Source organism: Neolamprologus brichardi, chromosome 10, assembly GCF_056152115.1.
Source record: "Neolamprologus brichardi isolate AB-2024 chromosome 10, ASM5615211v1, whole genome shotgun sequence".
Lineage (NCBI taxonomy): Eukaryota > Metazoa > Chordata > Actinopteri > Cichliformes > Cichlidae > Neolamprologus > Neolamprologus brichardi.
In genome coordinates this window covers 19,587,702-19,604,267 of record NC_142113.1, presented here as the reverse complement: position 1 = coordinate 19,604,267, position 16,566 = coordinate 19,587,702, and the positions used below count along the sequence as shown (strand labels likewise).

The window sequence follows — 16,566 nt, the reverse complement described above, 5'->3', positions numbered from 1 at the left end:
CCTGTTTTTCTCTTAGTCAGCTACACTGTTCAGCATTTTTCAGCATTTTTTTTTTAAATGGCTCATTATCCTGCTGGAAGCAGGAAGATGGGCCATAAATGAATGAACCTGGCAACAGTACAGTAGGTAGGCTGTGGTGTTTAAACGATGCTAAGTTGGTACTAAAGGGTCCAAAGTGTTCCAAGAACATATCCCCCACACTATTACACCAGCAGCCTGAGTCAGTTTTACAAGGCAGGTTGGAACCATACTTCCATGCTGTTTATGCCTCATTCTGAACCTACCATCCAAATGTTGCTGCAGAAATCAAGAAACTCAGACCAGGTGATGTTTTTCTAACATCTAATTTAAGCGACTCTGTGTGATCATTTCCTGTTTCCTTTCCATCTGCTGTTCAGAGATGCTCTTCTGCAGACCTAAAGTATTCTGGGCGTTCTCATTTGATCTTTGACATCAACAAGGCATTGATCACTGGATATTTTGTCTGTTTTTGGATGATTCTCTATAAACTAGAGACGGTTGTGTGGGATAATCCCAGTAGGTCAACAGTTTCTGAAATGCTCAGACTAGTCCGTCTGGCACCAACAACCATGCTTGTCTACATAAATGTATTGAGTTGCTGCCATGTGATCGGCTAATTGCATTGCACAAATGAGCAAGGGAAGAAGAGTACCTAACAAAGTCGAAAAAACAGTAACTTAAAGATTTTTTTATGTATACTGACATGTTTGGTATTTACAGTCAGACAGTCCGTTGGAAAATGACATTTTGGTTTGTTTTGTCATTCTAGGTATTTATTAGTCAAGCATTTTGCTGTTACTGTGAACAAATTTCACACTTTGGCTCCACAGTAAAAAAAAATAAGAAGGCACAAGCAGGACCTGAAACCAGTAATGTATTCTGGTTACCATCACATACAGATCTTCAGACCTTGAGCACAAATATGATGCCGTGTTAAATTAACGGAGCGCAGGAAAGAAATCATTTCTCTGATGTTCTCTTTTTTTCTTTATGAAAGTCCTGACACCAGGATGCAGAGAATCACAGAAAGATTCTGAGTTGGAATGGATTCTCCCTGCTGATGAAGTCTCGTGACTGAAACAAAGACAGCCAGAGCCGGATCAGCACGCACTTCAGGTATCCAGGTATGCTGAGAGTGCAATAACACCAGAGAACCAACTTCCCCTTTATCTGTCCTCAGCTACCAACTACTACAACAGGTGTAAAAGGTCAAAGGTCACCTTAATTAATGCTGTGTACCATTAGAGGTGAAAGGAAGGGCTGTGATGAGGGCTGTTTGGTTATCAGGTAATAAAATCTTTTATTAATAAAATAAATAAAGACTATGTCAGTCAAGTTTTATTTGTTTTGAATCAATGGTCAGCCGCAGTGCAGTTAAAAACAACCTTCTTTTGGACAATAAGTGCCCAAATAACTTCCCGGGGGTGTTCACAGTGGCTGCCGAACATCCAGAGTTGTCAATAGAAGGATTTTAAAAGCAGCTTTGGAAACCAGCTCAGCTGAGCGGTGTGCTCATTTACCAGTTTAACTCATATTCATCTATCCCAAGCAGTGACCCCGGGAACGCACTCCCCCACTTGTCAAAGGCGCACCTGTTCCAAAATAGACGGCACCCACCCTGCACCCATCCACTCGCACCCTCCCCCTTCTCTCTCTCCTACTCTGCCCCCGGCATCTCCCCTCTGTCTCTCCCTGCCGAAGACCGTAGCACAGTTTTCCAGCTCTCTCCTCACTAAAAGTCCGCACCGACTCCGGGACAGCTGATTGCAGGGAATATAATCCAAAAGGAATAAAGGCAGCAGAGGGAGAGGGTGGAGGAGGAGGAGTAGCAGTCCATTCGACATAAACCGTGACCGTTATCCAGGGAAGTGGGGTCTCCCCAAAACCTGAGGTGAGCCTGTGTTTCTGCATATGTGTGTCGGTGTCTGTGCTGCAGTGGGGCGAGAGGTGCGTCAGCTTCTTTACTGCGCAGCTGGAGAGGAGCGGGCGCGTCCTTACATTTGGAAACCCCGAAAACACAGCCGGGACGTTGTGACTATGCACTTTTCTGCCTCTGGCAACTGATCTTAAGTCGTGCATGCTGTGGCAGCTGCGGGATACTTTAAGGAATACTTTGTACATAACTACCCCCACCACCACCTCCTCCTCCTGCGCCCCTGCCACTCTCTGTTCCCGTGTTTTATGCGATTTTTCTGCAGGCTGTGCGCCGTGACAGATCAGATTTACAGTCAGCTCATTAGTGATAAAACGACACAGGGTGCGGGACCTTCTTTCTGGAACCATTTGGGATCGCCGGGGAGGAGCGGCCGGCCCGGGTAGGACAGTGCAGTTTGTCATGTCTATATTAGGAAAGTGCCAGTGTCATTCTTTCGCTGTCTGGATTCTCCAGGGCCGTGCCATGCGCGACAGAGCAGACCTATCTCATTAACCTGAGGCGGAATTAATAGCAAGAGGTTTTTCACAGATGCTAAAATCTACTCTTTGCCTCAGTTTTAGTTTGGCTTATATTACATGACAAGACATTGACAGTAGAGCACAGAAATCAGTGTACTTAAAAAAAGAAAGAAGCATTAGACCAGGAGAACGTCATTATGTGATCGTTAACAGTCTTTTCTTTTTTCCCCTTTTTTTTGACATCCTATTGTAAAAACTATATAATATGTATAATGAGGTGTTAAATGCTCCACTGTTGGCTTTGCTGAAGTGGTCTCTGGGATGTGACTCTTTCACAGAAGTTCCAGGAGCTTCTTTCCCCTCATAAGTCAACTTTGGGGCAGATTGTGATATATCCTACTTTGAAAGTCAGACAGCATCATTGACAAATGTTTTATCTGAATAGTGAAAAGTCTAATGCTTAGAGTTTAATGTAATCCTGCTAACACACAGAGTCACTGCATTAGTCAGATCTCTTAGGGGCCCCATACAGACCTACTTTTAGACTAGGGCTTTCAGTTTTAGCCTTATGTAAGCCAGTGGAGTCTGCAAGTATGTTAGGTCTGTTTGAATCGGCATATTCTCACAGGAGTTGTGTGACTGAAGTGCTGGGCCGTGACACTGTATCTGTCAAGTTCTCTCCCCCTCCTATCTTTTATCTGTTCTCTGTGTCTTAGTGTTTGTCTTTGATGTTTGGCTGCCACATAGTGTTTGGTGGGACAATCACCTATTAATATCTGCAGTAATGGCAAGGACTGTTACAGAATATCCCCCGTGTTTCGGAGGATTACAGTCCGGTTGGCCTTTTGCCTGCGACAGCCACAGGATAGCAAGAAACAGCCTAAGATCAAATTACAGAATTCATCATCATTTACAGGAGAAAAAGTCACAGTGTTTGAAGCAATTAAAATGTTTATTAAGAAACAAGCAACACTGATGTTAGTATTAATCATTGTAGAGCATGGTTAGACTATAATGAATCGGTGTCACTTAAAAAGCATGCAAACTCAGTTCAACTAATATAAATAATAATCAAGTCATGAACTTTGTGCGCTGTGGCAAAATAAGTGAGCTCTTCTTATTTATGTACTTAATAGACTTTTTTTTTTTTTTAAATTAGAAGCTCAGAAATTGTAATGTTGAAAATAATAGTAACCACATACAGCAACAGCACAGTTTTTGTACTAACCACTGTGAGAACTGTCCACACACAGAAATCCATCCATGTTCTTAACTGCGTATCTAGTTCAGAAGTACACCCTGGACAGGTCACCAGGCAAATACCAATGCTAACACAGAGACAATCATTCACACCTATGACACATTTAGAACCATTAATTACCCTAACACTTATGTCTTTGGACTGTGGGAGAAAGCCAGAGTACCCGGAGAGAAGCCATGAAAGCACAGAGAGAACATGAAAACTCCACTCCAAAAGTTCAAGCTCAGAAACTTCTCACTGTGAGGCGGCAGTCAGAAAATCAAGTTGTCATTTTTTTAAAAAGAAACAGTGCAGGAAATGTACTGTCAGTAAATGGAAATACGATATTATTAAGTCTGTTAAGTTTGCAGTTTAATGTGAAAGAACCTCAAGCTTACTGCCTAACAGTAATTATGAAAAAGTGAGTGTAATACAAAAAAACTGCTTACACAGCCTACTGTGTCATAGACTGTATAAGCAGGTTATACCAGTCCAGGTTGCCAGTCCATCGCAGGACATGTCAAAGAACAAACTTTTAATCTCGCCATTCTGCACCTGCTTCATGTTGTAAAAAATAATGCTTTATATAACTTTTGACTATCCTGTATTTATGTTTGATCTGCAAATACTTTCAACGAATAAAATAAATACCAAAAAGAGGTTAGTTAGTCATTTTCAGCTTTCAAAACAGCAAAAACTGTCTAAACATATTACAGTAGTAATTAAGCATTTAATAAGAAGTTATATAAATACTTAAACCCACAGATTAAAAGCACAGACTGAGGCGTGTGCTTCACTGTAATTAACACATTTCTCTGTTGTTGAAAGTCTCTGTTTATGACACATCATTCCAAAATAAATCCCCTGAAATCATTCATGTACAGACACATTAAACTCCTCAGATAGCTCTACTTTTTCATCCTCTCCTTCCTTTATCTTTATCTAAACTTTCATCGCCGCTCTCTGCGGTCTCTAATTCTTCTTCATTTCTTTCCTTTCTGCCCTCCCCTTTCCTCAGCCATGAGTCGCAGCATCGTGCGGCAGAGCAAGTTTCGTCATGTCTTCGGCCAGGCGGTAAAGGCTGAGCAGGGTTACGATGACATTCGTGTGTCCAAGGTGACATGGGACAGCTCCTTCTGCGCCGTCAATCCAAAGTTCTTGGCAGTCATCGTTGAATCCAGTGGAGGAGGAGCGTTTCTGGTCCTGCCCCTTTCTAAGGTCAGTAAAGGTCAGAGGGTTGGAGGGATTCAAATGTAACACTCAAATATCTGACATGTTTTTAGCTTTTTTGTGCTTGAATCAATTCTCAGTCGACCAGCGTTCCAATAAATCACAATACAAATTAATAGCACCTCATTTGCTTCTCCGTGTGATGTAGAGTGTATTAGAGTGTAAATGAAAGTGTGACTGTAATAAGCTCTGTTCTGGGAAAAAGGATTTCTAGGAACATTGACAGCATGGCTCTACATGCCTCATGCTGATCTGCAGGAGTATCTAAATGACTGACATTAAATCATGTACAGATATTCATGATCTACATTAGATGAACTCTGGCTGATCATCTGGCTCTTTCTTTCTATTTATATCGAGCTATTTATGGTCGTTGAGCTGCTGAGTGGTGTTTGTGTGCATGTTGCAAGCAGATATACTTTTATTACGTGTTTGTCTGTGTTTTAAAAGAGAAACAGCAGACTATTATTGCTCTATAAGAGGAAGAAAAGAAAAAAGAAGGGCATATCTGGGGCTTTTCTGGATGTTGGTGTACGTGAATTGGCATTGTTAAGTGAAGGCACTGCTTAAATGAGTGTGGACACTGTTTTTGATGTGTGTAGTTTTGCCTAAAGTTTAAATACACAACTTTTACAGCAGGAAATCCAGCCATCCAATAAACAGTATCCTTAAAGAAGAACACTCAGAATTAGACCTTAAAAACAGCAGAAACAGCAAACTACAAACAGCTTATACACTTTGTTTTTGTTTCTCAGTATTGCTGAAGCACAGTGATCAAAGGTGGACTTTCATTCATGAGTATTAGTCTCAGTAAAAGACTGTCTGGTAGTATTTAGCTTTCGCTAGGAGCTGACGTGTTGCTTGTATATGGCAAGGTTTTTGGCAAATTCCTTTGTCCTGTGGTCCAGTAATTATTTTGATTTACACAGAAGAGTCAGTGTTTGATCCTTTGAGACATGCAATTCATAAGAAATCAGCTGCTTTTCTTAGACATGATGCTAACAGTGCAATAGCCTGGTGGCTACACTGAATTAAAGCTGACACCAGAAATGTAGTTAACTTGTGTGAATATTTTACTGGGAGGGTAAAAGTGACCCAGTGATCCTGATATTGGTTAGTGAAATGTGTTGAATTCATTTTCTGGGCTAAGTTGGATAAATATATTTGGATTTGGATTTTATTTCAGCGTGATGTAACATCCACCTTTGATTTACATCTAACGTGGTGAGAGTTCATGCTCGAGCTCAGCGCACTTCACACTGTTGTAATAAGACTGCAGAAATTAAACTGAACTACCCAGCCAATCACTGCCCAGAGTTACAAGAACAAGTTAACATTATCCAGTCTAGAAATATGGGGGGAAAATTTGACTTTGTGTTTTAAGCTTACACAAAGGTTAGTATTTCAGCTCGACTAAAAAAGGTTAAGCGACCAGTTTTTACATTTCTGAGATTTAAGAAGAAAACATAAACAGTATGTGGGTGTAATAAGGTCATACCCGCTGGGATTCTTCAGCATGTCAGAGGTGCTAATTAATGAAAAAGAGCAGCAGGACACAAAGCAATGCAGAGGCTTTTTTGAGGCACTGAGGAATGGACATGATTATTTACTGGAGTTACGGTGAACAGACGCGCTATTAATACACACCAATGTGCTCTCCATCCTCCTCTTCCCCCCACTGAGTCCCCAACAGGCCACATGAAAAACTCCCCTTTCAACGCCTCGTCACTCCGCTATAAATACACCACTCTTGGAGTGTGACTGAGTGTGTGTCAGGACGGAGTTATATCTAAGAGCTGATACACATGTTCACATGAAAGGAACCATGGGAACATTGGGTTGTCTTCAAACATCTGCTTTTGAGACAAGATTCCAAAGGTTCTTCCTGCCACATCTGGTTCACTTAAGATCAGAAATACACGTTTGAGAAAAATATTTGATGGTATTAAATATGTTTTCTCAAACGGTTGCCCATTTCCAATCTATATTAGCTTAAAAGGAGCTCTCCAAATATATCCAACTAAATCTCAGTCATGTACTGTCATCTGAAGAATAAAGTACACCCTATTTCAATTCTATGAGTTTATGTATCAGGAAATAGACCTGAACAAAAATCACTTGGCCCATCACAGCTCTTGATCTCACATATAACATCTACTTATTCTTGAAAACTAAGAGTCTTCCACTGAGGAAGATGGTAAAAATCTGGAGAACAGCTATTAAAACGGACCTCATGGTTATACCCACTATGTCTGAGATCAAGAATGAACTTTTAAGCTAATTATTCCAGGACTGTTTCACATTGAGGGAAAATAGTTGTTTTAATTTTTTAACCTAGCTGTGCTGATGTCTGACTGGGCTTAAGGCTGTTATTTTGACCTTTTTTAAAGAAATGAATGAATATTGATTATTAATGGTGACCCGTTATACAAACACAGTCCTAACTCAGTCCTCTGTGTTGCAGACAGGTCGTGTGGATAAGAACTACCCGCTGGTGATTGGTCACTCTGGACCCGTCCTGGATATCGATTGGTGCCCTCATGATGACAATATCCTGGCCAGCTGTTCGGAGGACTGCACTGCAATGGTAATCTGTGTGTGTGTGCGTGTGTGTGTGTGTGTGTGTGTGGGAGAGACAAGTTGCAGATGCATGTGGAGGAGTTTGTTATTCAGTGACTCAGATATCAGTCATAGAGGTCTTCACAGCTTGAGTTTGTCACGTCTTCCTGCTTCTTAAGTGAACAACAAGTTAAGAGAACCAGTCTACGTGTCAGTGTGTCTACCTGTCTCCGTCTCCACCCACCTGCTCTGCGTCATCTCTATCTCTCCATCAGGCCACGCATGATATTTTGTAAGGCTGATCAAAGCATTCTGCCTGTGACCGGCTTCCTTGCTGTAATGCATCTACAAACCTGTGGCGTCCACAATACGACAGCTTCCTCATGACCTGTTTCCCTGCTTGTTGTCAAGTATTTTCCTATCAGTATCCTGTCATTTTCCGGGCAAAAATCTCTCATCAAACATGCAGGAAATAAGGAGATGTGAGCAAGAAATATGGAAAATAGTTAAAGTATCAGTATCTGTGATCATGTCCTGCTCCACCTGGTGCTGATCACCTCACATCAGCAGGAATGGGATTTTAATGTGTTAAAATCACGTCACCTTACAGATTATGTGGCTTACCTTTTCCATATTGTTTAGCAGCTGGGGCTTTGTAAACACACTTTGCAGTCTCATCTTACATTATTGTTGTTGCTGAGTTTTGGATGGCAGACGGAAACCAGAAGAGTTTTAGAGGTGTTTGTGATACACTGCAGATGTCTCATGACTGAGTTCAGTCAGCAGGGGTCACTGTGAGGTCTTTATATTTCTGTGCCAGATACTTGCCTGTTATGAAAGTACTTGATGTGAAACTAAACAAGGTTATACATCCTTTAAACCCATTATAGCAGCTGTTGTTTTTTTTTAACATTTTATAATCCATGACATTTTGTGTGTCCCAGCTAATTTTACTATTCAGCATTCCTGCACTGTTTCAAATTTCTTCTAAGACTGTGTTAAAATAAATAATGCATATTTGTGGTCCTTGTTCTGGAGTTCTAGATATAAACAGGCTTCAGCTCTTCAGATAAGACTAGTTAATGTCTGGATAATTCCCTGGACCACAGTGTTTCCTGGCCGAGCTGCAGTCAGACAAAGTGTTAAACTGTTATTTCTGGGACAAAATCCACACTAGTAAAAGGCTGTAATTACTTACAGTATGCGAAGAGCTGTAAGCTGCTCTAAAAGCACGAGATGAGAACCGGGTTAAGTGTTCACAGTGTGATGAGCTGCTCCACTGATGCAAAAATGACACTCCAAAGATAATTTCTGGGTGATCTTGATTTGGACAGCAGATAGGAAATATTTCCGGCCTTGATATGGAAATCTATTTGAGCTCACAAAAATTCCCTCAAGGCAACATCATCTGATGTCTTCTTTTATCCAATCCGCAATCAAACAAATATATTTCAGGTTTAAGATACATAAATTAGAGGAAACCCTCATACTGCAGGTGTGAGACCAAGTCATTTTTTACTTACTTGATTTTCTAAATGGTGTATATTCACTGCATTAACAAACAAAGTACGGTGGTTAGCACTGTTGCCGCACAGCAAGAAGGGCTTTCCGGGGTCTTTCTGTGTGGAGTTTGCATGTTCTTCCCGTGTTTGCATGCGTTCCCTCCGGGTACTCTGGCTTCCTCCCACCATCCAAAGACATTCAGTTTGTGGGGATAGGTTAACTGATTAATCCAAATTGCCCATAGGTGTGAATGGTTGTCTGTCTCTGTGTGTTAGCCTTGTGACAGACTGGCGACCTGTCCAGGGTGTACCCGCCTCTTGCCCTATGACAGCTGGGCTCCAGCACCCCATGTTAACACACACCGATTGCTCCAAACTTCCGCTTTTTAGAGGCGTTCACACTTGCTGATCACCGAGTGCATTTGATAAGCACTGCCTGGATGCTACTTACCCTCCTAATTCCTATGGCTGAAGTAGTTTGAGGTAGAATAAAACATATAAACTATGTATTTAGATAATATATATTGTACATTAGTTATACATGTGCCCTTTGTACTTTTTTTCTGGATTGTATAATGACAACATGTCTCAGCATGTGTGCACCAGCACAGTTGTCACGGAGGCCAAAAGTCACCCACTTGTTCATAGTGACATTGCAGGAATCTTTGCGCGATCGAGTGATTGAATCGTGGCTTCTCTTGTGGCAGCAGCTGCTCCGATGCTGTTTGAGTGCCGTGTGTTTGCCTTTGTGAGCTCTGTTTGTGTCCGGCACTCAGACAGACGTGTGCAGCTGCTGTGAGTTGTGATGTCATTCCGTCAAGTTCACAGAGACTCGTCATTGTGTCATCTCGCAGGCTCGTTTGAGTCGTGAGTATGGGTCTGTGTTTGTGCGCGACTTCTTGAACATATGTGCCTTAAACAGCTGTGTGTTGTAACTGTAAAGACCCTGTTCCAACAAACTGAATATGTACTGAGAATAATGTATTGTGTGTTATAATGTCCATTGACATGAGCAGCTGCTTTTAAATAAAGCAGATGAATTGAGAATTGAAGTTTTTGTGACTCAGTAGCCCAATAGTGAGAGTTTTAGCCACGTTTGGGCTTGATAAAATAATGCTTTACGTATTGATTATGGATATGTTTATGGTTTAAACAGCCACTACCTCAGTATTGTATTTAGATCAGCTCAGCAAGTGAGAGATCTTTGGCACTGGAACCTTTCTGAATGTTTCGTCCCACTACTTTTGATCAGTTATGTTTGAGCAGGCTTTGGTTGAGTGCAACTAAATAGCCCATGTGAACAGACACGGGCCAATGCAATATCTACCAACAGATAAAGTCTGGCAGCAGTTCAGCTTTTTATAGATAATCTGAATTATCTTCTAACAAATAGCAGCAGGTAAAGCACAAACAGTTTCATTAAGGGAAACCCTTTCCCATTATCTGCACAGTCGCCAGTGTACTGGAGCTGCACACAGATGTAAGCTTTAATAGATGGCTGTGAGGCAACATAAATATAACTCTGTAATAACAGTCAGTAGAGTTATGGTTCAATTAAAATGAGTGAGCTCCACAATAAATCTGTGGCAGTGAATTTAATATCAAAAATTCTGTCATGTGTAAGTGAAAAGAAGAGAAACAAAGCAGAAAGGCTCTGATATTACACGTAATGCCAGATGTTATTGATTCTCTATTGCAGGATAACTTTCTTTATTTTAGTTTAGTTTAGTTTAGTTTATTAGTGTTGTGATGCAGACATCTTCCTCCTGAGATGCAGACAGAAATTTATTTTATTCTACTGATGTCAAATTTTGAATGACTTCTAATAATATTTTTGGACAACTCATCACATTGCTGTGTCTGTGTCGTCTCCAGGTGTGGCAAATTCCAGATCACGCTTTGACCCGCCCCCTGTCGGACCCGGTGGTGGTCTTGGAGGGACACTCCAAACGAGTCGGCATTGTCAGCTGGCACCCCACCGCACGCAACATACTACTCACTGCAGGCAGGACACAGAAACACACAAACTTCCAGTGTCCTCTTATGTTTTCATGACATCCTTCATATCTTTTTTTGGACCCCCTATGTGACAGTAAATTAGAACAAAACAGTCATGAACAGGATCTTGAATAGGATGTCTATCTGTGTTTCGACTCCATCACCCTCCAGGCAGTGACAACCTGATAATTATCTGGAACGTGGGGACAGGTGAACCCCTCATCTCCATGGACGACCATCCAGACCTCATCTACAGCGTCAGCTGGAACCGTAACGGCAGCTTGTTTTGCACCACCTGTAAGGATCGACGTCTGCGTGTCTGTGATCCCCGCAAAAGAGAAGTGGTGGCGGTGCGTGAGTAGAAATTACAGATGGCTCGTCTTGGCAAAAAGGCTTTCCCACCGCTTTGGAGGAATTTTGGCTCATTTGTTTTTGCATAATTGTTTTAATTCACCCACATTGGAGGGGCTGAATAGCCTGTTTAAGCTCATGTGAAAGCACAGCAAGTTGTTGAGGTCCCGAAGCAGCAAAGCAGCCCCAGACCATCGCACTACCACCACCGTGTTTGACTGTTGGTGTTAGTGTTCTTTTCATCAAAGGCTGTGTTAGTTTCATGTATTTTTAAGTGAGACAAATATGCAAAAAACTAAGAAATCATGTAAAAAGTATACTGTTTCACAGTATAAACTAATATAATGCAGAAGCTGTCTCAAAATATATTATTGGTATATATTATTATAAATAATTAGCACAATTATTCTGGTGACTATATTTTTATTTTTCTTATTGTTCAAGAATATATTAGCTCCTTAGAATTACTTGACTTCAGGAAACTGAAACACAAACTTTCATTAAACAGGCACAGAGAAAGAAAATAAGGATTTAACTTGAAATCTTTAGCTCTTACATCGTTGTAATTATGTTACTAATGTCTGTTTCTCTGCTGACCAACAGGAACGTCTGGCTCCACATGAGGGCATCAGGCCAATGAGAGCAATCTTCACCAGAGATGGAAACATCTTCACTACAGGATTCACCAGGATGAGTCAGAGAGAGCTCGGCCTCTGGGACCCGGTAACAAATGACTACATTTCACAGAGTGGCTGTAAAAATATGTTCACACACTATAATATAAATCTACACAGAAACCTGTCAGTTTTCCTCACAGCTTGTTATTGTCCACAGACAAATTTTGAGGAACCTATTGCACTTTTGGAGTTGGACACAAGTAATGGAGTATTGTTACCTTATTACGATCCAGATGCAAATATGGTCTACCTCTGTGGAAAGGTACAGACATATAACTTTGACTTATTTTTACACTTAATTGTAGATGTATTATCAGCCTTAATGCTAACACAGTCACACTTGTTTTTACACTTGTTCATGTGTGTGTGTTTAGGGGGACAGCAGTGTCCGGTACTTTGAAATCACAGAGGAACCACCGTATGTTCACTACCTCAACACCTTCAGCAGCAAGGAGCCCCAGAGAGGGATGGGCTTCATGCCCAAAAGGGGTGTTGATGTCAGCAAATGTGAGATTGCCAGGTAAGATGCTGATCTTGCAATGATTTCAACTTGAGTGCAACTTAACCGTGTAAGAAGGTGAATGAGCCAGCTGTGGTTCAGCTGGAGGTTGACTGGGTTGTATCCTTGAGCAAGATACTAGCCTAAAGTTACCCCTAATGCATCCACTGGAGTGTCAGTGTCATCATGAGGTCAACACACTTAGGTATATAAAAAAAAAAACTAAATTCTTTTAGGAATTGTATTTAAAAGTGCCTTAAGTGCTCAGGTAGACTAGAAAATAACTGTATAAGTACCAGATCACTATAAAGTTTGCTATAAATGTTTTAGCTTCTCCAGCGTCCCTACAGTTGCTGCTGTCTCTGCAAACTGCTTTGCAACCCACCTCCATCTCAGCTTCTCCTTTTTATGCCTTTTTACTTTGTCTTTAGTATTTTGGTAATGCCTGCGCTTGTGTGCTCGCAGATTGAAATAGTAATCTTTGGTCCTGTCTGAAATCTAGTTTTTGAAAATCAAAATTGTCACACGACTATATTTGGGCATATCTGCAGCAGCGATTCACAGCACTTTTCATGTTTTAGTGATTCCACTGATTTAATGGATGTGTTGCCATTTTAGCCTTCAGATAAATGAAACAAATATGCAGTAGTTATTACATCAGTTATTATTGCAGACAATTTGGTCCATTCATTTTCTACTTAGCGCAAGTGTTCATATTTGAAATTTCCATTTTGTTCACCTTAAAAGCGTCACCACTGAATGCTTTGTGTTCTCTAAACACTGCTAAATGCTCATGAACCATAAACTCTCTGACATGGACATTTCTAAATATCAGAAATGATAGTTTATGTCTTTGCAGAAAGCTGCAAAAGTAGTCCTTTTTCCATATAGTTCTCATATAAATCTCCATATGTGATAAACAATTATGTGACTTACTGATTGCAGGTGAGATTGATTATTCAGTTCTTATAGACAGACATTTAAAAATACGTACAACGACAACTGTGATAACTTGTGGCCGTGTCCTCTTTTCTCATCTTATCAGGTTGTATAAGCTGCTTGACAAGAAATGTGAGCCCATCACAATGACAGTGCCCAGAAAAGTAAGCCTGACTCACCCTCCCATTATGGTCTTCATGCTCTGCTGTGTTTGACTTTGACAATGTTGCAAGATGAAGATATCAGTCTTATACTTTAACAAAACAGAAATCCTGGACTTTTCACTCCACACTTATATCTGGCTCCTTAAAACTCAAACACGAATCAACCTTTGTCGCTGCAGTTTCATTTGAATACAATTCAGCTGAATAGAAAACCATTAATGTTTACATCCTGCCACAAGCACCTTGTGAGGCTTCCTTCTGCACAGTGATTGGTTCTTAGCTGTAGTTTAGTGCAACGAAAGGCTTCTTCGACACACTGTTCCCAGTGTTTGTGGATTGTTTCTGATGCTATCCAGTGGAGGTCAAATACACATGTTTGGTATTAGGGATGAACTTGCAGCTTTACTTTTTACTTCACACAAATGTCTCTGTTGTCCCCTTGATCTTCCCTGTTGCACAGTCGGACCTCTTTCAAGATGATCTGTACCCAGACACTGCAGGACCCGAGCCCGCCATGGAACCCGAGGAGTGGCTTGATGGCCGAGATGAAGATCCCATCCTGGTGTCCATGAGGCAGGGCTACATGCCGCCGAAGAGCAGAGAGCTCAAAGTGGTGAAGAAGAACGTCCTGGACTCCAGACCCACCACCCGACGCAGCATGTCCACTTTGGACACCAACAGCCTGCCGGTAAGCCCACTTCCTGCACCTCATGCACCTCCTGCACATGAACTACTGTTCAACATTAATTTAGCAGTATAAGATGACTCCTCTCTACTAATCTGCATTCACATTATAGGCTCCCAAAACCTGGATGTATTTTTATACATTGATATCTTATGTATAACTATGTACAGCACAGTTGAATGATTTCTTAGTCCTGTAATCTGACTGGTGGTAAAAAAGAAAGAAAGAAAGAAAACAACAACAATAATAACAATAACAATAATGTTTTAACCCTTTTCTGTTTTCTTTTCTCTTGTAATTCCATCTGCCCACAACCTTTTTTGTTCAAAGCTTTCACCTGTTTTCATTGATTTCCTCTAGTCCTAGTCATCTTCCTTAACCTATTCTTCAAACATTTTCCTTAATTTCACCTTCTTATCACAGTCTTTTTTCCTTTCTGTTTCCCTTTTATCCTTCTGCACACTTGTCTCCCCTCTTGTCCTGTCCAGCCTCAGCTGCTTGAGAGGTTACTGGAAGAGATTCAGAATCTGAAGGCCACAGTGTTGTCTCAGGAGAAGAGAATCTGTGACCTGGAGAATAAGCTTTCCCAGTACACCAATGGCAGTGCCTGATGTGCATGTAAACATGGTCTGAAGAACTGGTCTGAATATTATTGACGAGGATTCACTCTTGTGAATGCTTATGAATGTGTACAAGTGACCATTTGACAGTTTTGAGGAAATTGCATCTGTACCCCTTTCGATGGTTGATTATATAAAATCTTTATCCCGGTTTTACCTTTCATTCTACTGCAGGATATTTTTTGGCATAGTCACAATTTTACAGCGAAAAGGACGGAGGTGAGGTTTGTGTGAAAGCACTGTAAGTTTGAGAGTGTAAGTTGGGTTAAAGGGATAAAAAAAAGGTTTCTATTAGAGAAAAAAAAATGCAAGCTCAAGACTTTTATAATTTGCTTCTATAAAAAATACAGGCCCGCTTCAAACCTGCCCACACATCCTCCCACTGCATGTGGAGTCACGCTTATAGCTTTGGAAGGTCTCGAAGTTAAGAAGAAACATTAACAGAGACATTTCCCCTCAAATCAGGATCTGGATTGATTAATACACAATAGAGTGAATTAAGATCATTCCTCAGCTGGTTTAAGCTGCCTGTTCTGATTCAGCTGCAGAAATTAAAACAACCTTTCTTAATACTTTTTTTGGTTTTACTTAGACATCTGTGAAAATAACTCAAAACTGACAACAACAACAACAAAAAAATTGAAATTTTAAGTTAGCAAGTCAAATATCTTAATAATATAATAACCCCAATTCTTGACTAACACATGGCAAAAAAGGTGTTTGTTTTTTTTTTCAATTTTAAGAAAAAAAACAGCAGCAGAAACAGGCTTCCATACTTTCTAGGTTTAAAAAAAATCATCTTTATAACAGAAATACTAATAAAGTTTATATACAAAGCATTTTTTGAGGCCAAAGTGTTTTTCAGGAAGCTTCAGATAAGTCAGGAAAAAAGTTAAAAACATGAAAAGCACAAATAAACATTACTTTAGAAGATCCTTTTTTGAAGCTTGAATTCACGTTCATTCTTTTATTTGTGTTTGCTGTGCTACGCACATGCTAAGACCATCACATGCCGTATTACAGAGCTAGTTCATGTCAAACGACAGAACTCATAGTATTTATGGGGATTTGTTTCCTGTTTCCTACACAAAACACGTGCTGACCTGTGATCGTTGTGCACTCATGTCGAGGGCCTCGTGACCTCACCAAAACTAAATCAGTTTAGAAAGTTAATGCAGGAGACCCTCGAAGCGGCGTGAGAGTGTGCACGGGCTGGCTTGGAATCGGGATGCTGCAGTGGACATGCTTGCACCATCACTAAACACTCACAAAAAGCCACACAAACAAACAAGGACACATTTCAGCATTTCAACCCCCTGTGTCGCAGATGACCAGTTTATTTAAATAATGCTCAGAAAAATTTTCAATATGTAAATAGTGATAAAAGGAAACGGGAGAAGAAAATGTAGCAAAATGTGAAAAGAGAAACGTTTTGTTGTGTAAAGGTTATACATTAGACACATTATGACAACAATAAAAAGTGTTTTTTTTTACTGCTTGACTTGTTCATTTCTTGTTGCCCCATTTCCACCATTAACATTTTTTAACATTTCCATCCAAAGAGCTTCCAAAACACCTGTTTTTACCTTTTTTTAAACTCTGACAAACTGTGAAAATGTGGAAACTGAGCAGTACAAATCAGAGCATGATAAATTAAGAAGAGCATTAGCTTCATAACAGACAGACA

General features: G+C 40.5%; 1 protein-coding gene across 1 annotated transcript; it reads left to right on the top strand.

Moving 5' to 3' along the window:
• The first annotated feature begins 1,690 nt into the window (after window positions 1–1,690).
• Window positions 1,691–16,372, top strand: coro6 (coronin 6). Its single transcript, XM_006808661.3, has 11 exons — window positions 1,691–1,912; window positions 4,674–4,873; window positions 7,350–7,472; window positions 10,822–10,951; window positions 11,116–11,294; window positions 11,899–12,018; window positions 12,130–12,234; window positions 12,347–12,492; window positions 13,517–13,574; window positions 14,035–14,262; window positions 14,748–16,372. The coding sequence occupies exons 2-11, from the start codon at window positions 4,676–4,678 to the stop codon at window positions 14,868–14,870; spliced, it is 1,410 nt and encodes a 469-aa protein (XP_006808724.1). The 5' UTR covers window positions 1,691–1,912; window positions 4,674–4,675; the 3' UTR covers window positions 14,871–16,372.
• Window positions 16,373–16,566: the final 194 nt, after the last annotated feature.

What these genes read in the sequence shown, in the direction of transcription:
- coro6 (XM_006808661.3), top strand. Translation starts at nt 4,676, where the DNA reads ATGAGTCGCAGCATCGTGCGGCAGAGCAAGTTTCGTCATGTCTTCGGC. An exon ending in CAACATACTACTCACTGCAG is followed by an intron (nt 10,952 to 11,115) that starts GCAGGACACAGA and finishes ATCACCCTCCAG; the next exon opens with GCAGTGACAACCTGATAATT. An exon ending in CAATGACAGTGCCCAGAAAA is followed by an intron (nt 13,575 to 14,034) that starts GTAAGCCTGACT and finishes CCTGTTGCACAG; the next exon opens with TCGGACCTCTTTCAAGATGA.